We start from the raw sequence: 18,768 nt of genomic DNA on the forward strand, positions 1-18,768 counted from the left end.
CAGCAGTCCCTTCCCCCCTTGCTGCAGCCAGTTTCCATGGAGATCCCAGAAGCAGCAGGGCTGTACCAGCAGGACCACGTTTTCCATGGAGACTGGCCCCAACTGCTACTGGGGTCGCCATGGAAACTGGCTGCCAGCTGGATCCACCATTTTGCCCACCCCTAGCATGTCCTACTAGAAGAAATTACACTAGGTACAGTGGTAATCAAGGAGAATTGTTAATACAGTATACGTATACTGTACACTTTGGAATCATAGTAGTTCCTTCTGTGTACCCTATTCAGGCAAAATAAAAAAATAAAGTGCAATACAATATTTCCAGACTGACAGGGATATGAACCTCAGATCTAACATTTCTGTACCTTGTCTGGAATCCAAACCCAAATCTACAGTTAGCTCCTAGATCCATAATGGACTTAAGTCAAACCATAGATTTGAACAGCAGAAAACTTTACTGAGCCCAATCCTGAGACAGGTGTGTTTAATCCTCTGTGGGCCTGTGTAGGTAGTAAAGTAAGAAGCAACTCAATTCAAAATGAGATTAGCAGGAATGTGTTGGCCAGTGCCCTTGTGGTCCACATTTGGTTTGGCTCCTACATAGATACACAAGGAAAGGGGCAAGGCAAACGGGCTTTTATTCTTGTATAGATACTTTCCCCTGCTAGCATCTTTCTGGGATTTGAAGTTGGATGGGATTTGAGCATAGTCATAGTCATAACCCTATCTCCATTGCACTGACCTGTCATGAAAGGAAACGTCTCCTCTACCTCCCCAGGGTGTCAAAGCTGTGGTCTGATACATGCTGCATGGGAGCCTCCAAAAGAAATCAGCTTCAATGTTTCTTGGGGATTCTAGCTAAATAGCAAGGCCCCCATCCAAATCTCTGCATCATGCCACTGGTTGGAAAAGCCAGAATCTGTCCCTGTAGCTTAACAGATTTGTCAATGGATTAAGCAAAATCCAATTTTTGCTTTATTGGGCAAAGCCATTCCCACATGATTAAATTTTTCAACCAGTGATTTTTTTCATGTTTAGTCTAGAACAGCCTATTTGGATAACTGGATTAAAGTTACAACACAATATTTCAGCTGAGGTGAATCAGTAAGAGAGGCCATAGTCAGTATTCCTCTGCTCTCCTGCAGCCACGGTTTTGGCCTAGAGTTGCAATTTGTGCACAAGCAATTGCATATGCAAATATGCACATTCCTTATTTACATGTGCTTTCGCATACTGCGCCCCACAGTCATGGTAACTGTGTGTGCAAGTAACAATTTGCAGGTGAAATCTCAAACAGTGTATACAAAAATTATGCATGCATTTCTGTGCATATGGTTTGTGGCCTGCAATTCCATAAAATCTATGTGTTCATGACTGGAAAGTGCCTGGATGTATGAGCAGTCTGTAAGACTCATAACATCTCTTCATTCTACAACCATGCTTACTTTGGCTGCAAACCCATAAGGGGTGCAGTCAGAATTGCAGGTCAACAGAGTGAAGGTGCAGGGAAAAAAAACATAAGTTGTGCAATCATATATGCCCCACTTTCAACATGCAAAATTCTTTGCTTGTAATGACAGACAATGCATGTCACAAATTGAGTGCACCAGGTCTAAAGTTATCTGCATTTCCCATTAATTATTCCACAGCATTTTTTGGAGTCTTTACTCTGAAGTCAGGAGACATTTGTGCTTCGCATAGCCACATGTCCAAACACCAAATAAAAAAACTCTCACAGTTTGGTTATGTCTCATTTTTAGTTTTGAAACACACAGAGCTTGTGTTTAGATTCTACTGAGAAAAGGATCTTGAAGAGAGTAAGTATCAAACAAAGAAAAAACAAAAGAAAGCAAATAAATTATTCAAAATACTTGTTTAAAAAGTTACAAAATATGACAGCATTAATGGCACTTAAAGCTAGAAGCACTTAAAAGATGTTCATCATAGTTTTTTACCATATTCTTTTTTTTTCTTTTCTTTTTTTTGAGATTATGACTGAAGCTCATGTCTAAACCCCAACCCACCAAAAGGGACATAGAGCCCTGAGATTCTAAGGTTGCCCTGGCCCTCATCTTAGTTTTAGATATACTCTTATGCCTATTCTTTAAAATTCAAATTCAGCTACAGAGAACAGCAGGTTGCTGATATCATGCAAAGCCTATAGCTTTTTTTTCTGTCTTTAGAGTATTACAGCATTAAAACTGAATTCCCTTCAGTGATATAAAGTGTGAACAATAAAATTTTAAAAATTGCTGGCCCACTGTTTCATGTGCCAAACAAAACTTCATTTGAAATTTTGTTTTTCCTCTTTTAAACATTGTAGCACTAGAAGTTGTGATTTCTTCAGCATTTGTGAGTTTATATTGTATACTTCCAATAAGAGAGAGAATAAAATTCCTTTTTTTTTTTTGGTTTTTTTCCTTTTTCTTATTTTTTTGTCATTGGTTAAGATAAGTATCAACAGTGTGGGGTTTTTTTGTATTTTCATATTTTTTAAAGAAAAAAAGCAAATCACACCCTTTAACATGTCTGCGTTGATTTTGCTACCAGCATCCAGCTGGAACTTATGTCTATGGACATTCTTTTGGAGTTAGAAAGGTAATGCATCTGATTTAAAAACTGAAAAAAGATCTAGCTTGGATCACGTGCCAAAACGTCAACTAAACCTTACTAAACGTTGCTAGCTCATCTGTAGTTCATTCCAACCATTTCTCCTGTTTTCTTCATTCCTAGTGGGAGGATTAATGTAGCCATAATCCGCTGAAAAGATACACTATTCTCAACCATTTTTTTTGCCCTCCCATGAGCTCTTTTAACATAGCTGCCCTTTAACATATTATGCCCTGGTGGTAGCACTCTGGTTGTATTGCCATGGTAAGCCTCTCTTTGCATTTTGCCATGGTAATCTCCTGTGTTGCTTTCTATTTCCATTGCACTGTGTTTTGTTTTGGCAGAGCAAGCTTTAGTCATTATGGCACAGTGAAATATTCTTCGATGCTATGTAATTCAGACTGAATAAGGAGTCTGTATAAGGCACGTGTCAATATATATATATATGTGTGTATAAAAAACACTAACATTAATCAAAGTCAAGCATCTTTTACATTTAATTTCTGTCTTCAAGTAATGCTTTGTTTTCATGTTCCCTTTCTTTGGTTTCAGTGGGGATCATTCCATTCTCCAGGTCTGAGTGCTGCTGGATACAATTGGTCAGGACTGCTGTGCTAGAAGAGTTCTCTGAGTTGCACATCTTCTCAGTCTCCTCTTCCTTCTTGTCCTCATCCAAGGAGTAGTTTCGAAAGGTCTCGTAAATCTTCCTCACATCCTCTGGAATGCTCTTTTTCAGGTCTTTGTTTTTCCTCTTGGTTAGCTTAGATGAAGAGCCGAACTTGTTGATGATGTTGTCTTCTGATGCCCCCTGCCCATGCTTGTTGAGTTGATCTGTTCCTTTAAGGCGCAGGTTGTTAGGTCTATTGTTGATGCTTTCCTGAGATGAGGCCTTGAAATGTCCTGTCTCCAAGGCAGCAAAGACAGAGCGCTTCTCTGGAGAGAGCATATCCAATGAGTGGGCCCTTTGGTCCAACCCTAGGCGCCTCCTCTCCATACTCCGAATGGTGGCTGCCCTTTGAAGTTTATCATGGATCTCCACACTGAGTCGCCTCCGTGTTTCCCTGAACTCAGCAGTCACATTGGCTTTCCATTCAGCTGCATGGGCTTTTATTTCACCAACCTTTCCAAGAGAAAAAAAAATAGAATCAAAACAGGGAAAATCTTTCCATAGAATAACACCACAAACTTTTTATTGTATGCTCTGTCATTAGAGATTCATCCAATCTGCAGGGCTGAGATCTAGATCCAAAGCCTAAGCCAAACTTTCCCAGAATTCGTCAGTGGTCATCAAGCTCTAATCATACGAGGTTTGGACTCCGTGCCATATGAATGCCTTGTTTACTTTTCCTACATTTTGGTACCACCAGAAATCATTTTATATCTGGACTGCAAGTTAAAAGATTCCCAAACTTCTACCAAGCCTTCCTTGATTAGAACAATAAAATTATTGATGGAGAAGGTCCAGGCACTCAACAGGTAGACAGGAGGAGGAGATAAAATTAACAGCTATAATTATGCTAACTTCCTCCACAACAGCACCAGCAAACAAGCATTCTTCTATATCGGGCTTTGAAGTCTTTAATAACTAAGGCATTAACAAAACAACATGCCCGCCTATTCCTATCTTTTGCTCACAACTACAGCTATGCAATCTAACTGAAGTTTCTGTATTATCCCATGAAAGAATTCATTTAACATCTATATTTTTATTAATCCATTCCAAGTATTTCAAAAGACTGAGGTCCAGGTTCTATTCTACCTCTTGGCTGCAAAAGTAGACTTAGGCACATAAGTGTGATTCTGTTTCAGATTGCTTGAATCCCTGAAAAACTTTAAATATAAATAAATGTTGGCTAGGTCTTTCTCCTCCTTACTGCTTTTTTGTGACTCGGTCCGAAGGGTAAGATGAGTGTGTGTTACAAAAGTAGATGCATTAGTGGATTTGCAGGTCTTGAACAGGGTGGAACAGAATTACCCATATCTGTAACTAAAATGTGGAATAAAATCTGGCCCTAAGGGTCCATCCTGATGAGCATGCACATGCAGGGGCGTGCATTTCCCGTGGGACAAATAGCAGTGGCACATATTTCTACCACTGCCATTTGTCCCCAGGCATACCATGCATGTGTACTTGAGCAACCTTACCTGGAGTCCTGAGGACCTCCCAGGGCAGCAGCAGTACCAAGACAGTCACTTGGAGCCAGGCTCCCTTTCTGGCAGCACATGCTGATGCCACATTCCTGCCTGAAATTTTTTTCAGTGCCAGTTTTTTCTGACCCCCAGGAACTACCAAGTTGCAAAATAGCAGCATAGTAAACAATTTCATGTCTGCCATGTGCAGTTTGCAGAACCCCAAACTGCTTAGAGGTGCTGCAAACCGCACATTAGGTTTGTGTGAAGCAGCTAGTATTCACTTCGGATTCAGATTTGGCTGATTCAGGGGACAGTGATTCGATTCAGTGATTCGAATCACTGTCCTGAATCAATTCAGCTGAATCTGATTCAGAGATTCAGCTACTGCCGAATCTGACAAATCTCCAAATTAGCCCCATCCCCCTGCCCACTCTCAATGGCTGCCCTGCCCAACCCTAGCTCCTGGCTCTTTGAAAAAAAAAGCCCCCACTCACTGGCTACTGCCTGACAAGGGGCCATCCCCACTGTCCCCCACTGCCTCTGCCATGAGCCCCCTGACCGCCAGCCACTATCCCAGCCCCCCCATGGCTACCTCAACTGCCCCAGCTCCCAGCCCTTAAAAAAAAAAGCACAAAAAACCCCGAACTCACTGGCTCCTGACCAGCGGGGGCAGGGGCAATCCCCGCTGCCCCCTACTGTCCTGCACTGCATGGGGGGGGCTCTTCCACAAGCCCCTAGAAGCTCTGAGCCCACTGCAGCAGCTGGTGAGTCAGGGGTTTTTGTTTTTTTTAAAGGGCCAGGAGCTGAGGCAGGCGAGGCAGCCATGGGGGAACTGAGACAGTTGGGGGGGGTTGGGCCTTGTGGCAGAGCCCCCCACACAGTTCAGGGCAGTGGGGAGCAGCAGGGATCACTCCTCCCCTCCACCTGGCAACACCCAGTGAGTAGGTTGATTTTTTTTTAAACAACCAGGAGCTGGAGTGGGCAGACAGACATGGCGGGGGAGGCTGGGGGGGCAGGCTGGGGTCAGGGGATGTTGGGGGGCCCATGGGGATTAGGCAGGGGATGGGGCCTAACGGGGGTCCCCTCATGGTCCCTTCTCCCCTCCTTTACCCCCCACCCCCTACTTACCAGTATGAAGTCCGGGTCCAGCTCCCTGCTGCAGCCAGGAGGGAATGCCTGAGTTCCCAAAGCTCTTCGAATCTTTTCCAAATCAATTCAGAGAGCTTCAAATTGATTCAAACATTTTAACTGGTCTCCTGATTCAATTCAGATTCAGAGATTTGGCCACTGAATCAGGCCAAGTCTTCTCCGAATCAAAACAGCACCCAAAGCTTCGCACAGCCTTACTGCACATGCATGCTCATCAGGACTTGCCCTGAAAGACCATCTAGCAGCTAGCTTGTTGTCCTTTCTCAGAAAGTCACTAACTACAATCTTTAGTGGCAGTATAAAGTCTCCATAAAGCCTTGAATTTTGTAAATACCATCCCAAAGTGTAGGAGGCTCTTCCCCATACCGGTTCTTAAATGGTTTGTTTCCCCAAGCATGGACTTTCAAAACAGAGCATTTCTTGTGGGTTGTCCAAAGAAAAATACAGTTCCATTCAAATGTTCCTAAACATTTTCAACTGTATTATGTTAGTGTCTTCAGGCACACAGATATAGAATAATGACTTAAGAATAAGAAGCCACATTTCTTCTGAAATGGGGAAAAAAAGAAGACAAATGAATAAGTCAGAATATAATGGATTTAGGCTTATATAGCTGCTCAGTCCACTATCATAGACCAAATTCTTCCATGATGTATCTCCATTTGTCTCCTTGGAGATACACCAGGGATACATTTAGCCTCACATGAATCAGCTGACTTCACAAATGACTCTCTTGACAAACACCAGTACCAATCTGACAAACTGTTCTTTGGTTATGCATTTGCTAACTAATCTCCCAAAGTAGGTGTTGTTATGGCTATATGAAGAGATTAAATTACGTACATTTATTATGCCAATCTGCTCCAAAACAGACTTTAATGTTTCAGCCATGGCAACTACCCTCCATTTTGTACCTTGAGTCAATAGCATATTTTCTTCCCTTCCCTATCAATTGTGGAGGATAGTGTTTTGGCTGAAGTTAATCAAGGATAATTGGTACCATGACACCTATTTCAAAATAGATTTGAAAAGAGGCAGTGACTAGGCTAAATCAAGGCAATCATTTAGCATCCGTTCCACATACAAGACCATCTTTTCCTGGCTAGCAGCAATCTGGCAAGTACTTTTATGAAGTAACAAATTACTGAGAAATTAGTGGTCATACCTCCTCTTTTGTCTTCTTGGATAGAACTCTTAGCCAGTCTCCAATCATACTCAGGACAGCAGCAAAGTAGGCAAGACCAACGAGAATCCAAAACCATACTAAAGGTTTATACCATTCCCGATAATGGATATCAGCATTTCCCCCTGCAATAAGCAGATATTGTTCTATTCATTCTTAAGAACCATGAGATGGCTAAATATTTAACTGGAGACCCTCTGTATTTCTGGCAAATCATGAAAGTATTTTCAAGTTCTAATCAGTACCTTCCTGTAGTCCTACCTGATGATTAAGGGAGTCTAGTCTGGTGTACATGGTCTTTTCCTGAATGGAGACCCTGCAAAACAGTCTAATATTTTGATGCTGATGATGCAACAATTTTCTTCTTTACATTACACATTTTCTGAGATGAGTATAGGATTAGGGTTAGGGTTTCTAGTTTCTAGTTTTTGCAGAGGTCAAGTCTAACCATCAAGGTAATATTATTGTCAAAAAAGGAAGTGGCTGGTAAAGTTTAGCTGGATCTAGAGTCAGGAAGAAGCTGAGCAAAAGTGTTTTGGATTGCAGTTGCAGACTTACACAGCTAAATCCTACTTCAAATACCTGAGTTCTTTATTGGATCTAGAGTGCCAAAAACACCCAAAATTTCAACTTGTTTGTGTGCCAAGGGCAGATAGCAGGGGAACCACTGAGGGCCTGATCTTTGTTCTGGCCATGTAGCCCCAGCCCCTTCCTCACCATCCACCCAGAGGCACAAGTGCCAAGCAAAATGTCTTTGAGTGCCACACTCTGGCACCCATGCTGGGAGTTGACTACCCCGATAGATACCATAGTTACTCCCATACCACAGGCCCCATTCCCTTCCAAAATTAGCCTTCCAAAGCCTGGGTGCATTTCTTAAGAGGGGAAGCTCATTTTCTGCCTAGAATAGAAAGATGAAGATGCTGTAAGATAGCTGATGCGTCTTTTCCTTCTCTTCCCTTCAGCAGCTGCATGAAGAGAGGGGTAGAGTCCAGCAGGGGCAAAACAATGGTGGGGGCAGGGGTGGAGGGGGGAAGAGGTGTGATCAGACCCTGTTTTGATTCTTCTTGCACCCAAATTTTAAAACCAACTGCCAGGCAGCAGTGGCATTTCTATTCAGGCACTGCTGACAGAGGGAGTCCATTGTGTCACTGAAGGAGTGAACTGGCTAATTCTAATCTATCTGATTCCTGCTAACCATTCTTCACTCCAAAGGTGTTAATGACAAACTCTCCTTTTTAACAATCTTTATGGAGCACTAATCAAGTTAGTCTTTCTTCAGCAATTTTGCTGGCTGTTAGCTACTCCTGGTTTCTCCTTTCCTATTTCAAAGCCCTGCAGTCTATTTTAGCTCTTTTCAAAATCCTACATCTGCCTATGAAGTCCAGTCTTCAGCAGCAGCTACACTTTCGTCTGAGTGTTTCGCCTTTTGTCTGAGTAGCCAAATACTGCTACCAATTTAGCTGCAAAAGGGTTAAATAGTACCTTTTGCCTGTGTAGGAAACAGAGTGCAAATGAGCTGAAGATTAGGCTCTGCCCTGCTCTACTGAAGTCATAATTCCAGGAAAATCCTTTTTTTTCTTTTTTTTGCTCATTATACCTTCCCAGAAACAAGGTGCATATCTCTTTTAGGGTCATATAGTATGCGAGAAAATATGGTGTGTATGTTCATGTTTTCTTGCAGTGACAGACACTGCATGCTGCTACAATGGAATGCTCCCCGCCCCCCCGAGCTTTTACAGCCTGTTTGCAATCAGATACATTCTAATAAACCCTTAAAATGAATTTTACCCAGACTAGGTTTGAGTGTACTTACAATGATTGAACACTCCCATGAAAGCCCAGGCATTCAAGGGTTGGCAGGGCCCCAAATTTTGTTTTTGATGCTAATCTCCCTCTATACACTGTATGAATCACTTTGCCTTTCCAATTCTCAGCCGTGTGAAACGATGGAAGGTGGGGGCTGCCGTTGCTATGGCACAATGAGGCCATTCTGATCACACATGTCCCAGTGGAAGCTTGCTGTAAAGCAGATTGCCTTGGTCTGTCACATGGAGTAACCAGGCAGTGAATGAAGTGTAGCATCATGTTTCTGCAGCCTATCAAATACTGTTTTGTGATATATTTTCCACTATGTTCAAGAGCTGTAAAAACACTTACAAAACACTTCAGTTTACAGACTTTGGGCCAAATTCTCAGTTAGTGTAAATCAGCATACCTCTGTTGACACTGCTTTACTCCATAAGAACCCTATTTACTTTTTGGCTCTAGCAACACACTAGGTGGGTGCTACTACATGATGCTAGATTTATCCACCTTAAATGTATTTTAAAATAAAAGGTCTGTTTTTTTAGAATTATTTTTCTTTTCAATTCCAGTGGGAAAGGGAAAGTACTGCAAAGCAGGGAAAAGTATTGGGAAACTCCCACATTCTTTTTGTAACATTCTGGTTCTATAACAACTAACAGTAAAAACGTCTTTATGTTCAGATGGTTTCTGAAAGGCCAAAGTTGCAACATTCAGATTTAGTTCTGAACTTTCCTTAAGTTCCAGTATATTTGGATCTGGGGCTCAGTTCAGGCACATCTCCACATATAATTTATGTCTTCTGTATCAAAAGCGAACAAAAAAGGAGTAAGGAGCAGCATTTAAAAAAAGAAATTACTCTGTAGCAAGAAAACTGGTCTCCAAATGGCTGTATATTAATATTTTTAACTCAGATTTCATTGGTATAATAGGAAATAAGAGGACAAATAAAGCACATCTTTTTGTAACACAGGGATCCATCCTTATCTCAGAGCATTTGTTATGCCCAGGGGTATAGGCTGTAGCTGTGTTGGTCTAAGGACATAGCCAGGAAAGGTTTTTATTTTATTATTATATATTTATTAAACCAACTATTTGATTTGGTCTAACAAAAGATATCAGATTTACCCAAAGAACCTTGTCTGCCTTAGTTATGTCCATGAATCTTAATGGAAGGAAGGCTCATGCACCATTGGGAAGAGAGAATCTATTTAGTGTCTAACTACTTATTCCGCATCAAAACTAGGTAGTAAATTACATTTCCCCAGCTCTCAGATCACCAATCCCAGCACAGCTCCCTCTTTGGTAAATGATTAAGCTCAATCCTTATCCTCCTATTAGTACTGTGTTCATCCCAGAAAAACCATACAATTCTCTTAGCATCCCAGCACATTCCCCATTACTCCTTCACTTCCACTGTTAATTTTTCTTAATCAAATAGCTACAATATCAAATTTCTACCAAGGCTGGAGAGTAAAATCCTGAAAGATGCCTCTGAAGAAACTGCAACTCATGCAATGGAAATTGTTCTGCTGTTCAGCTAGTATCAGTTATATTGGACTGCCTGGCTCACACACACAAGCATGGCCATCTAAAGCTATTTGATTTGTTCATTAGGACCCTTATCGATGTGATGCAAAATAGACAAACACAATTCAGAAGTTCTGGATTCAACAGAGGAGTCATTTCACTCATGAATAATTCATACCATAATAAGAGACACTCTGAGCTCCCCAGTTTTGCATTGTTTACATTGCTGGGAGCTTGCACTCTTCAGATGCGTGAACACCTGGGTTATTGTCAAATGCACTTTAAAACAGATAGAGAGATTCAGAACAGTGTTCAGTGGAATACAACATACTTGTAAAAGGCTTGGAGCAACAGGTAGGAGCCCAGGCACTTACACTTAGTGCCCCTAGATTATATGTGGAATTGCCATGCTCACCTGCTACAAAATCACCAAAGCCAACTGTGGTCAGAGTGACAACCACAAAGTAAATGGACTCCAAAGCTGTCCATCCTTCAATGTGTTTGAAAATGACTGCAGGGATGGTCACAAAGACAATGCAGCCTGCCAAAATGAAGAGGATAGTGGAGATCACCCGGATCTTTGTCTGACTCACTTGTTTTTTCTAGAAAAGGGAAACAAGAAGAGAAAGATACAAAACATTTCTTTATTAATTACTGGGACTTTTTCCCTAATTTGATGAATTTAACATAAATACAGAATCAGTCCTGTAAGTGAGACCCTAACAACAATCCCTTTAGGCATGTCTACATGAGATGCTTAACTGCGCAGTAGCATAGTTTACTGTGCAGTAAGTGCGTATGTCTACACGTGCATGCTTACTGTGCAGTAAAAACCCCTGCTCACACATAAATTTGATACCTGCAAGCGCAGGTATTAAATTTACATGCAATTAGTTACTGCACAGTAACACACATGTAGACATGACCCAGGAGCAAAGTTGCTCCCAGGTCAGCCCTCCCACTAAGGGGCTGGCCTCAGGCTAGCCCCAGGACTCTGGGCTGAGAGACTGTCCTGCCCCAGGGCTGGGCTGCCTCTATAGCAACCTTTGCCTCAGGCCTTTAAAAGCCTGCAGGCATTTTGAGCCCTTGGGCACAACAGCAGGGAGCCTGAGGCCACTCCAGATCTCCCTGTTCGCCTAAGCAGGCTGCAGTCCGCCTGTCCCAGCCTGCCTGCACCCCGGCACCGCTGGCTGGCACCACAATGCCATGTACCTGCCAGGCTTATGCCATCCAGGCCTGCAGGGTGCTGCATGCTGCTGCAGGCTCCAGCCAGGCTTGCCAGCCCCCAGGCCCAGCTGCAGGCAGCTTCTGGCTGGCAGGGCCAGCTCCACCTCCGTGAAGCCCATTCCCAGCAGACTGCCCTGAGCCTGCAAATGCTGTGGGGCCTTGCCTCAGTCATACAGCTGCCAGTCCCATGCCAGGGTGCAGTGCCAGTTCAAGCAGGGCAGGTGCTCCAATGCCTACATCTATGAGGGCCTGTCAGGCCAGATGTGGGAGCATGGGCACAACCAGTTGGTGCAGCAGTGCTGCATAAAGATCAAGGCCTTGTGTGCACAGTGGGCTGCCATCACTGATGACAATTATTGGTCAGGGAGTGCCCACAAGCCCATGCCCTTTATGCAGCAACTGACAGAAATCCTCATACCCCAGGAACCAGGCCACAGCTGTGCAGGCTACAGTAGCACAGACAGCCTGCCCAAGTCTCCATCTCAGCCAGGAGTGGAAGTGAGTGCAGGTTCTGGGTTCTGTGGGAGCAGAGCATGGTCCTGGGTAAGGCAGTGCAGGCCACAGATGATGAACACTGGGTTCTGGACACTGCCCCAATGATGGCAGTCACCTTCATGCCACCTACTGCCCAACCCCTTTACTGGGCTAGGTATGACAATTGTTTTGAGGCTCCAAAGAAAATCAAAACACAGTAGAAGTATTGTAGATCAAGGAAATACTACGGTATGAATATCCTTATAAACTTAAAAAACTAGAGATTACAATAACCATGCATCAAAACTGATTAAGAGCTTGAATTCTTCTCATGAGAGACCCACCTGGTATTGTCATTTTTCTGCAAAGCACTCTTCAGTCTGCATTGCCCAGATTCTCAGAAATAGTAGATCACAGTACCTTTGTTCAAGTTTTTCAGTCCATGGCACTGAGTTGCATTTAGTGAGTCATCTGCTAAACCAGTGCAATGTTATACATCACTCCAGAGTGTTTGGGGAGTGGGGGTGAAATTCTTACACACTAGAGACAGTGTTTGAAAACATTCAAACTGCAGTTAGACTTGTATCCAGGTACAAAATTCAGATTCTTGATGTATTGAGTCTAAAAAAACTGGGCTGAAAAGCTCACAAGAAAGGAAATTCTCTTAAATTTTCTCTTAAGCTCCTGTTTCCACCCAGGACAGCAGCTTTAGAGGAGCAGGAGTCTCATGCTCATTCACACTTCTGTGTCCAGCCCCAACAAGAAACAAGGGAATGAAGTATCAGAAGGTAGAAAACAGTAACATCTAGTAATACAGTTCAAAATAGGTTTAGTTTGATCATGGTGTAACTTTGAATGAAAAAGAATCAGGTAGGCTCTTTGTTTATAAGAACTGCACAGATTACAAAATAAGGCAGAGGCTCTCTTCTTGTTCAGTGTTTGTACAGAACCTACTATAGTTTCATAGTTTCTAGGGTCGGAAGGGACCTGAGCAGATCATCTAGTCCGACCCCCTGCCATGGCAGGAAATAATACTGGGGTCAAACGACCCCAGCAAGATGTGCATCTAACCTCCTCTTAAACACCCCCAGGGTAGGAGCCTGCACCACTTCTCTTGGAAGCTGGTTCCAGACCCTAGCCGCCCTGACCGTGAAGTAGCGCCTCCTGATATCTAACTTAAACCTGCCCTCTGCCAGCTTGTGACCGTTATTCCTGGTCACTCCTGGTGGTGCTCGGGGGAACTCCCCCAATGCCTGATGATCCCCACTGACTAGTTCATAACAGGCCACAGCCTTCTCTTGTGGAGACTGAACAGGTTCAGGTCCCATAGCCTCTTCTCATAGGGCCTGCCCTGTTGTCCCCTGATCATACAAGTGGCCCTCCTCTGGATCCCCTCCATGCTGTCCACATCCCTCTTGAAGTGCGGCGCCCAGAACTGGATGCAATACTCCAGCTGCGGCCTGACCAGTGCCATATAGAGGGGGAGGATCACCTCTTTGGACCTGCTTGAGATGCATCTGTGGATGCACGACAAGGTACGGTTGGCCTTCCTCACTGCCTCCCCACACTGCTGGCCCATGTTCATCTTGGAGTCAATGATGACCCCCAGATCCCTTTCCACCTCTGTGCTGACAAGAGGGGAGTTCCCCAGCCTGTAGGTATGGTGCCGGTTGTTCCTCCCCAGGTGCATCACCTTGCACTTGTCTGTGTTGAATCCCATCCTATTCTCATCCGCCCACCCTTGTAACCTGTCTAGGTCTGATTGTAGCCTGATGCTTCCTTCTAGTGTACCCACATCCCCCCACATCTTAGTGTCATCAGCAAATTTGAACAGGGTGCTTTTTACCCCCTCGTCCATATCACTGATGAAGATGTTGAACAGTGCGGGCCCAAAGACAGAGCCCACGTCCTTCCAGGATGAGAAGGACCCATCCACTATCACCCTCTGGGTGCGGCCCTCCAGCCAGTTGGCGACCTATTTGACTGTGTGGGTGTCTACACCACAGCCCCCCAATTTCTTAATGAGAATGGGGTGAGAGACAGTGTCAAAAGCCTTCCGGAAGTCCAGGAAGACTATATCCACTGCTACCCCTGCATCTAATGATCTGGTGATCTGATCGTAAAAGGCCACCAGGTTGGTCTGACAGGACCTGCCACTGATGAACCTGTGTTGGTTGCCCCTAAGCATGCCATCCCCTGCTGGCCCCTCCTGGATGTGTGCCAGAATAATTTTCTCAAACAGCTTGCCTAGGATCGAGGTAAGACTAACTGGCCTATAGTTTCCCGGGTCCTCATTCCTGCCTTTTTTGAAGATGGGAACCATGTTGGCCCTCTTTCAGTCCTCCGGTACCTCACCAGAGCACCACGAGTGCTCGTAAATCCATGCCAGGGGACTTGCAATGACCTCGGCCAGTTCCTTTAGAACTCTAGGGTGGAGATCATCTGGACCAGCTGACTTGAATACGTCCAACCCCTCCAGAAGCTCCCTAACTAAATCCTTGCTAACCCGTGGCCCAGGTGTGCCTCCCCCAGGGCCCGAGGGGGGCCCAGCAGGGAGGTGGCTGTTCTGGTCCCTACTTAGGAAGACAGAGGCAAAGAAATCGTTAAACATGTTAGCTTTGCTGTCTGGTGTGACAACCAAATTTCCCAACGCGTCCTGCAATGGCCCCACATTACCAGGGACCTTCTTTTTACCCCCTATGTATTTAAAAAAGGACTTCTTCTTGTCCTTAATCTGGGAAGCTAGTCCCAGTTCCATCTCTGCCTTGGCCTTCCTAACTACCCTGCTACATCCCCGATCAACTACAGAATAGTCCTCCCTGGTGATGACCCCTTCTTTCCATTGGGTGTAAGCCTCCTTTTTAGCAAGGAGACATTCCCGGATGCTTTTGGTGAGCCATGGAGGCTTGTGTGCTCTCCTGCTCCCTTTGATCCTCGCTGGGATTACCTTCCTTTGGTCTTGGAGGATCGTCTCCTTAAGGAGCGACCACTCTCCTTGGACACCTGGCTCCCCTCCCCTCCAGGACCTCAGCACTTCTCCAACTGTCCTCCTTAGCTCATTGAAGTTTGCCCTCCTAAAATCTAGGGCCTCTGCCTTACTGCATGCCTTTGCCACCTTGCGCTGGATGGTGAATTCCAGCAGGTGATGATCGCTGTCACCCAGGTGGTCGAGCACCCGCAGCCTCCTCACCAGGTCATCACCTAGTGGCCAGCACTAGGTCCAACAAGGACTATGATGGTGTCCTGATCCCAGACTAGGAATCCCAGGTGCTATAGTAGCAGTAGTAGGAATAGCAATAACAATATGTAACACTGACCATGTGTATCTGAAAAAAAAAATTAGGTGACTGTGGTTTTAATGCCTACACAGTCAGATGGGTCGCAAATTGACTGGAGGGCCACACCCAGAGAGTGGTGGTGGATAGGTCATTTTTGACCAGGAGAGATGTGGGCAGTGGTGTCCCCCAGGGCTCAGTCCTCAGGCCCACACTGTTCAACATCTTCATCAGTGACTTGGATGAGGGGGTGAAAAGCACCTTGTTCAGATTCACAGATGACACTAAGATGTGGGGAGAGGTGGGCATGCTAGAAGGGAGGGACAGGCTACAACTAGATCTGGACAGGTTACAGGGGTGGGTGGATGAGAATAGGATAGGATTCAATACTGACAAGTGCAGGGTACTGCACCTGGGGAGGAAGAAGCAGCAGCATACCTATAGGCTGGGGAACTCCCTTCTCATCAGCACAGAGGTAGAAAAGGATCTTGGAGTCATTATTGATTCCAAAATGAACATGGGCCACCAATGTGAGGACGCTGTCAGGAAGGCTAACTGCACCTTGTCATGCATCCACAGATGCATCACAAGCAGGTCCAAGGAGGTGCAACATTGGTCAGGCTGCAATTGGAGTACTGCATCCAGTTCTGGGTGCCACACTTCAGGAGGGATGTGGACAGCATTGAGAGAGTACAAAAGAGGGCCACTCACATGGTCAGGGAGCAGCAGGGCAGGCCCTACAAGGAGAGGCTACAGGACCTGAACCTGTTCAGCCTCCACAAGAGAAGTGTAAGAGGGGCAATGAAAGCCTCTCTAAGGGGTCCCAGACCCCCACCCCATGTACCCAGGTACTCACCCTAGGGATCCTGAAAAGCGGCAGTTGGGAGGAAGTGCAGGCAGCAGCCCCACAATTCCAGAGCTGCCTACAGCATGGGCGAAGCCTCCAGAAACTGCGGGCTGCTCAAATAGCAGCTGGGAAAACAGCTGAGGGGCAGAGAACAGCAGGAGAAGAGGATGCTGATCCAAAGACATTTGGGAAGGAAGAGGAGGATGCTGACCCAAGAGACACCAGTGGGGAAGAAGAGGACACCAACCCAGAGACACTAGAGGAAAAAGAAAGCACCGATCGAGAGACACCGGTGGAGGGAAGAAAGGACGTTGACCCAGAGATGCAGGCAATGAGGAGGAAGGTTGCCCAGCTGCAGGCAAGAGAGAGGGAGCCAAGGGCCCTTGCACAGAAGGCACCGGCAGGAGCAGTTACCCCACATGGAGGGCACAGCAAGTGGGGGGCATGAGCAACCCAGCATGAGAACAATGCACTCTTCCAAGCCAGGGAAGACTGGGAGCAACTCCAGGTTAGCTGGGGACCAGTGCTGGCCAAACTGAGGAGCTGAACCAGGGTGTGGAATGGAACAGCAGCCCACCCCCATAGCCACCTGGGGTGCAGGGACAAGTGGGTCCCTCATCCATTCCTTCAAGTTTCTTCTTTACTTTGACCATAAAAGGGACACTGGGAGATGAGATCCCAGGGGGAACCCTTCAGTGGAAATCCAGGTGTTGATTTTTGTTGGAAGCCCTAGTTAGCCCGAAGACAGGGGCAGCTTATATGCACTTATCAGCTGGAAGTCAAGGAACCATCTATGGTGAAGGGCAAACTGACCAAGAAGGGCCGACCCACTGGGAGGTGGGAAAGTCGTCCAAGGGGACGCCTGAAGAGGACAGTATCCATCCTGGCTGTGGATGTGGTAAAAGTGGGGTAAAGGGGAGGTTTAGAGCCCCACGAAGCAAGAACAGGGATTGAGGCGTCTTCATCTTCAAGCGGCCACCTGAAGGGAGCTGCTTCCCCAACAAGAACATTAAGTCATGGCAGAAGAGTAAGGGCAGCACCCATACCATCCAGGTGGCATCCAAGCTCAAACCTCACCCTGATGTCACTTGGAGGCAAGGTACCCAGTAAGAGAAGGCCAAAGCCTTACAACATCTTCCAGCGACAAAAAGGCTGAGAGGGGATCTGGTGGCCATCTATAAACTCACCGGGGGGACCAGTGGGGAACGGGAGAGACCCTGTTCCCCCGAGCACAACCAGGAGTAACTAGGAATAATGGCCACAAGTTGATTGAGAGTAGGTTCAGGCTAGACATCAGGAAACACTACTTCACAGTCAGGGCGGCTAGGATCTGGAACCAACTTCCAAGGGAAGTGGTGCTCATTCCTACCCTGGGGGTCTTCAAAAGGAGGCTGGATAATCACCTAGCCATTGTCATTTGACCCCAGCTTTCTTTCCTGCCCATGGCAGGGGGTTGGACTTGATGATCTGCTCAGGTCCCTTCCAACCCTACCAAATATGAAACTATGAAATGTCCCACCCTGTTCACCTTGCTAGGTATGAATTAAGCAGCCTCAGCTCTGCTCAGACAGATAAAAGGGAAATGGGATCTACTCTCTAGTGCTAGGGACAGAAATTATACATAAAGAGGTATAAGTGATTGGAAACCAGTTCAAATCTGTAACACAACAGAAATTTGATGCACATAAACTGCTTTCAAAATGGCGAAAATGGGTTTACAATAAATCTGGGTGGATGTAGCGTCAGACTGACCTGATTTAGGTTAAATCAATTTATTGAAATTCTGTCCCAAATCCCCTCCAGATTCAAGTTAATTCACAGTCCCCCAGTATCCCAGGATGCTTTGCATCTCCCCCACAGACTTTCCCTTGCAGGGTGGGTGGGCAAGCCTTGGCCCAAGTTGTCTGCTCCAGCTGAGGGGGATAGCATGCTCTCATGCCCTTGACTTCTGGCCTGGGGCACTACAGGAATGTGGCTGCATTTCCAGAATCAAAAGTGAAATTCTGTTCACTTGCTTTTCAGTTCAATCTATGCAGCTTAGACTAACATGCAAAGAGTGAATCAATTCAGCCTCACACTTTTTGACTGCCTATACTTAGAATAGAGGACAGGTCTAGAGTTTAGACAATGCAATTCTATGGGAAGAAGCCCTAGGATCAGTCTCATACTCATATACTGATTTTTTTCTTGGATACAAAATGTGCCTTTTTCCAGAATTTAGCTGCTGGAACTGGGGTTTGTACTATGAACAAAGAAATACGGGAAGGGAACCCAAAGGTAAAGGAAAAGTAATGCCACAGTGCTGCACTTAGTGCTCTCTACCTACTGGCTATGGACACTTTCTCTTCCCCTCCCCTTGGCCCCCTCCCCCTCTTTTTTCTCCCACTGAAGCTTCCGCCCCACTCCCTCCCCACCAACTCCTGGTGCAGAAGAAGGATCTTTTCCTTCATTCTGCCTTTCAAAAGCAAAGTGCATATCTTATTGGGGGAGGCCTGTTGTATGTGAGAAAATATGAGGGGTGTAATTATTAGGCTAGA

The 18,768-nt window shown here is 45.4% G+C and overlaps 1 protein-coding gene across 1 annotated transcript in view; it reads right to left on the minus strand.

Moving 5' to 3' along the window:
- Window positions 1-2,470: 2,470 nt before the first annotated feature.
- KCNK10 (potassium two pore domain channel subfamily K member 10) overlaps window positions 2,471-18,768 on the minus strand; it is a 98,794-nt gene continuing 82,496 nt past the window's right edge. Inside the window, exons 4-6 of the mRNA XM_090034991.1 lie at window positions 10,824-11,010; window positions 7,055-7,197; window positions 2,471-3,727 (exon numbers count right to left, since the gene is read on the minus strand). Of these exons, the coding sequence (XP_089891117.1) occupies window positions 3,104-3,727; window positions 7,055-7,197; window positions 10,824-11,010 (954 nt within the window). The 3' untranslated portion in view covers window positions 2,471-3,103. The remainder of the gene's footprint in view (window positions 3,728-7,054; window positions 7,198-10,823; window positions 11,011-18,768) is intronic.

This window comes from Crocodylus siamensis, chromosome 2 (genome assembly GCF_052110815.1).
Source record: "Crocodylus siamensis isolate JL-2025a chromosome 2, ASM5211081v1, whole genome shotgun sequence".
Classification (NCBI taxonomy): domain Eukaryota; kingdom Metazoa; phylum Chordata; order Crocodylia; family Crocodylidae; genus Crocodylus; species Crocodylus siamensis.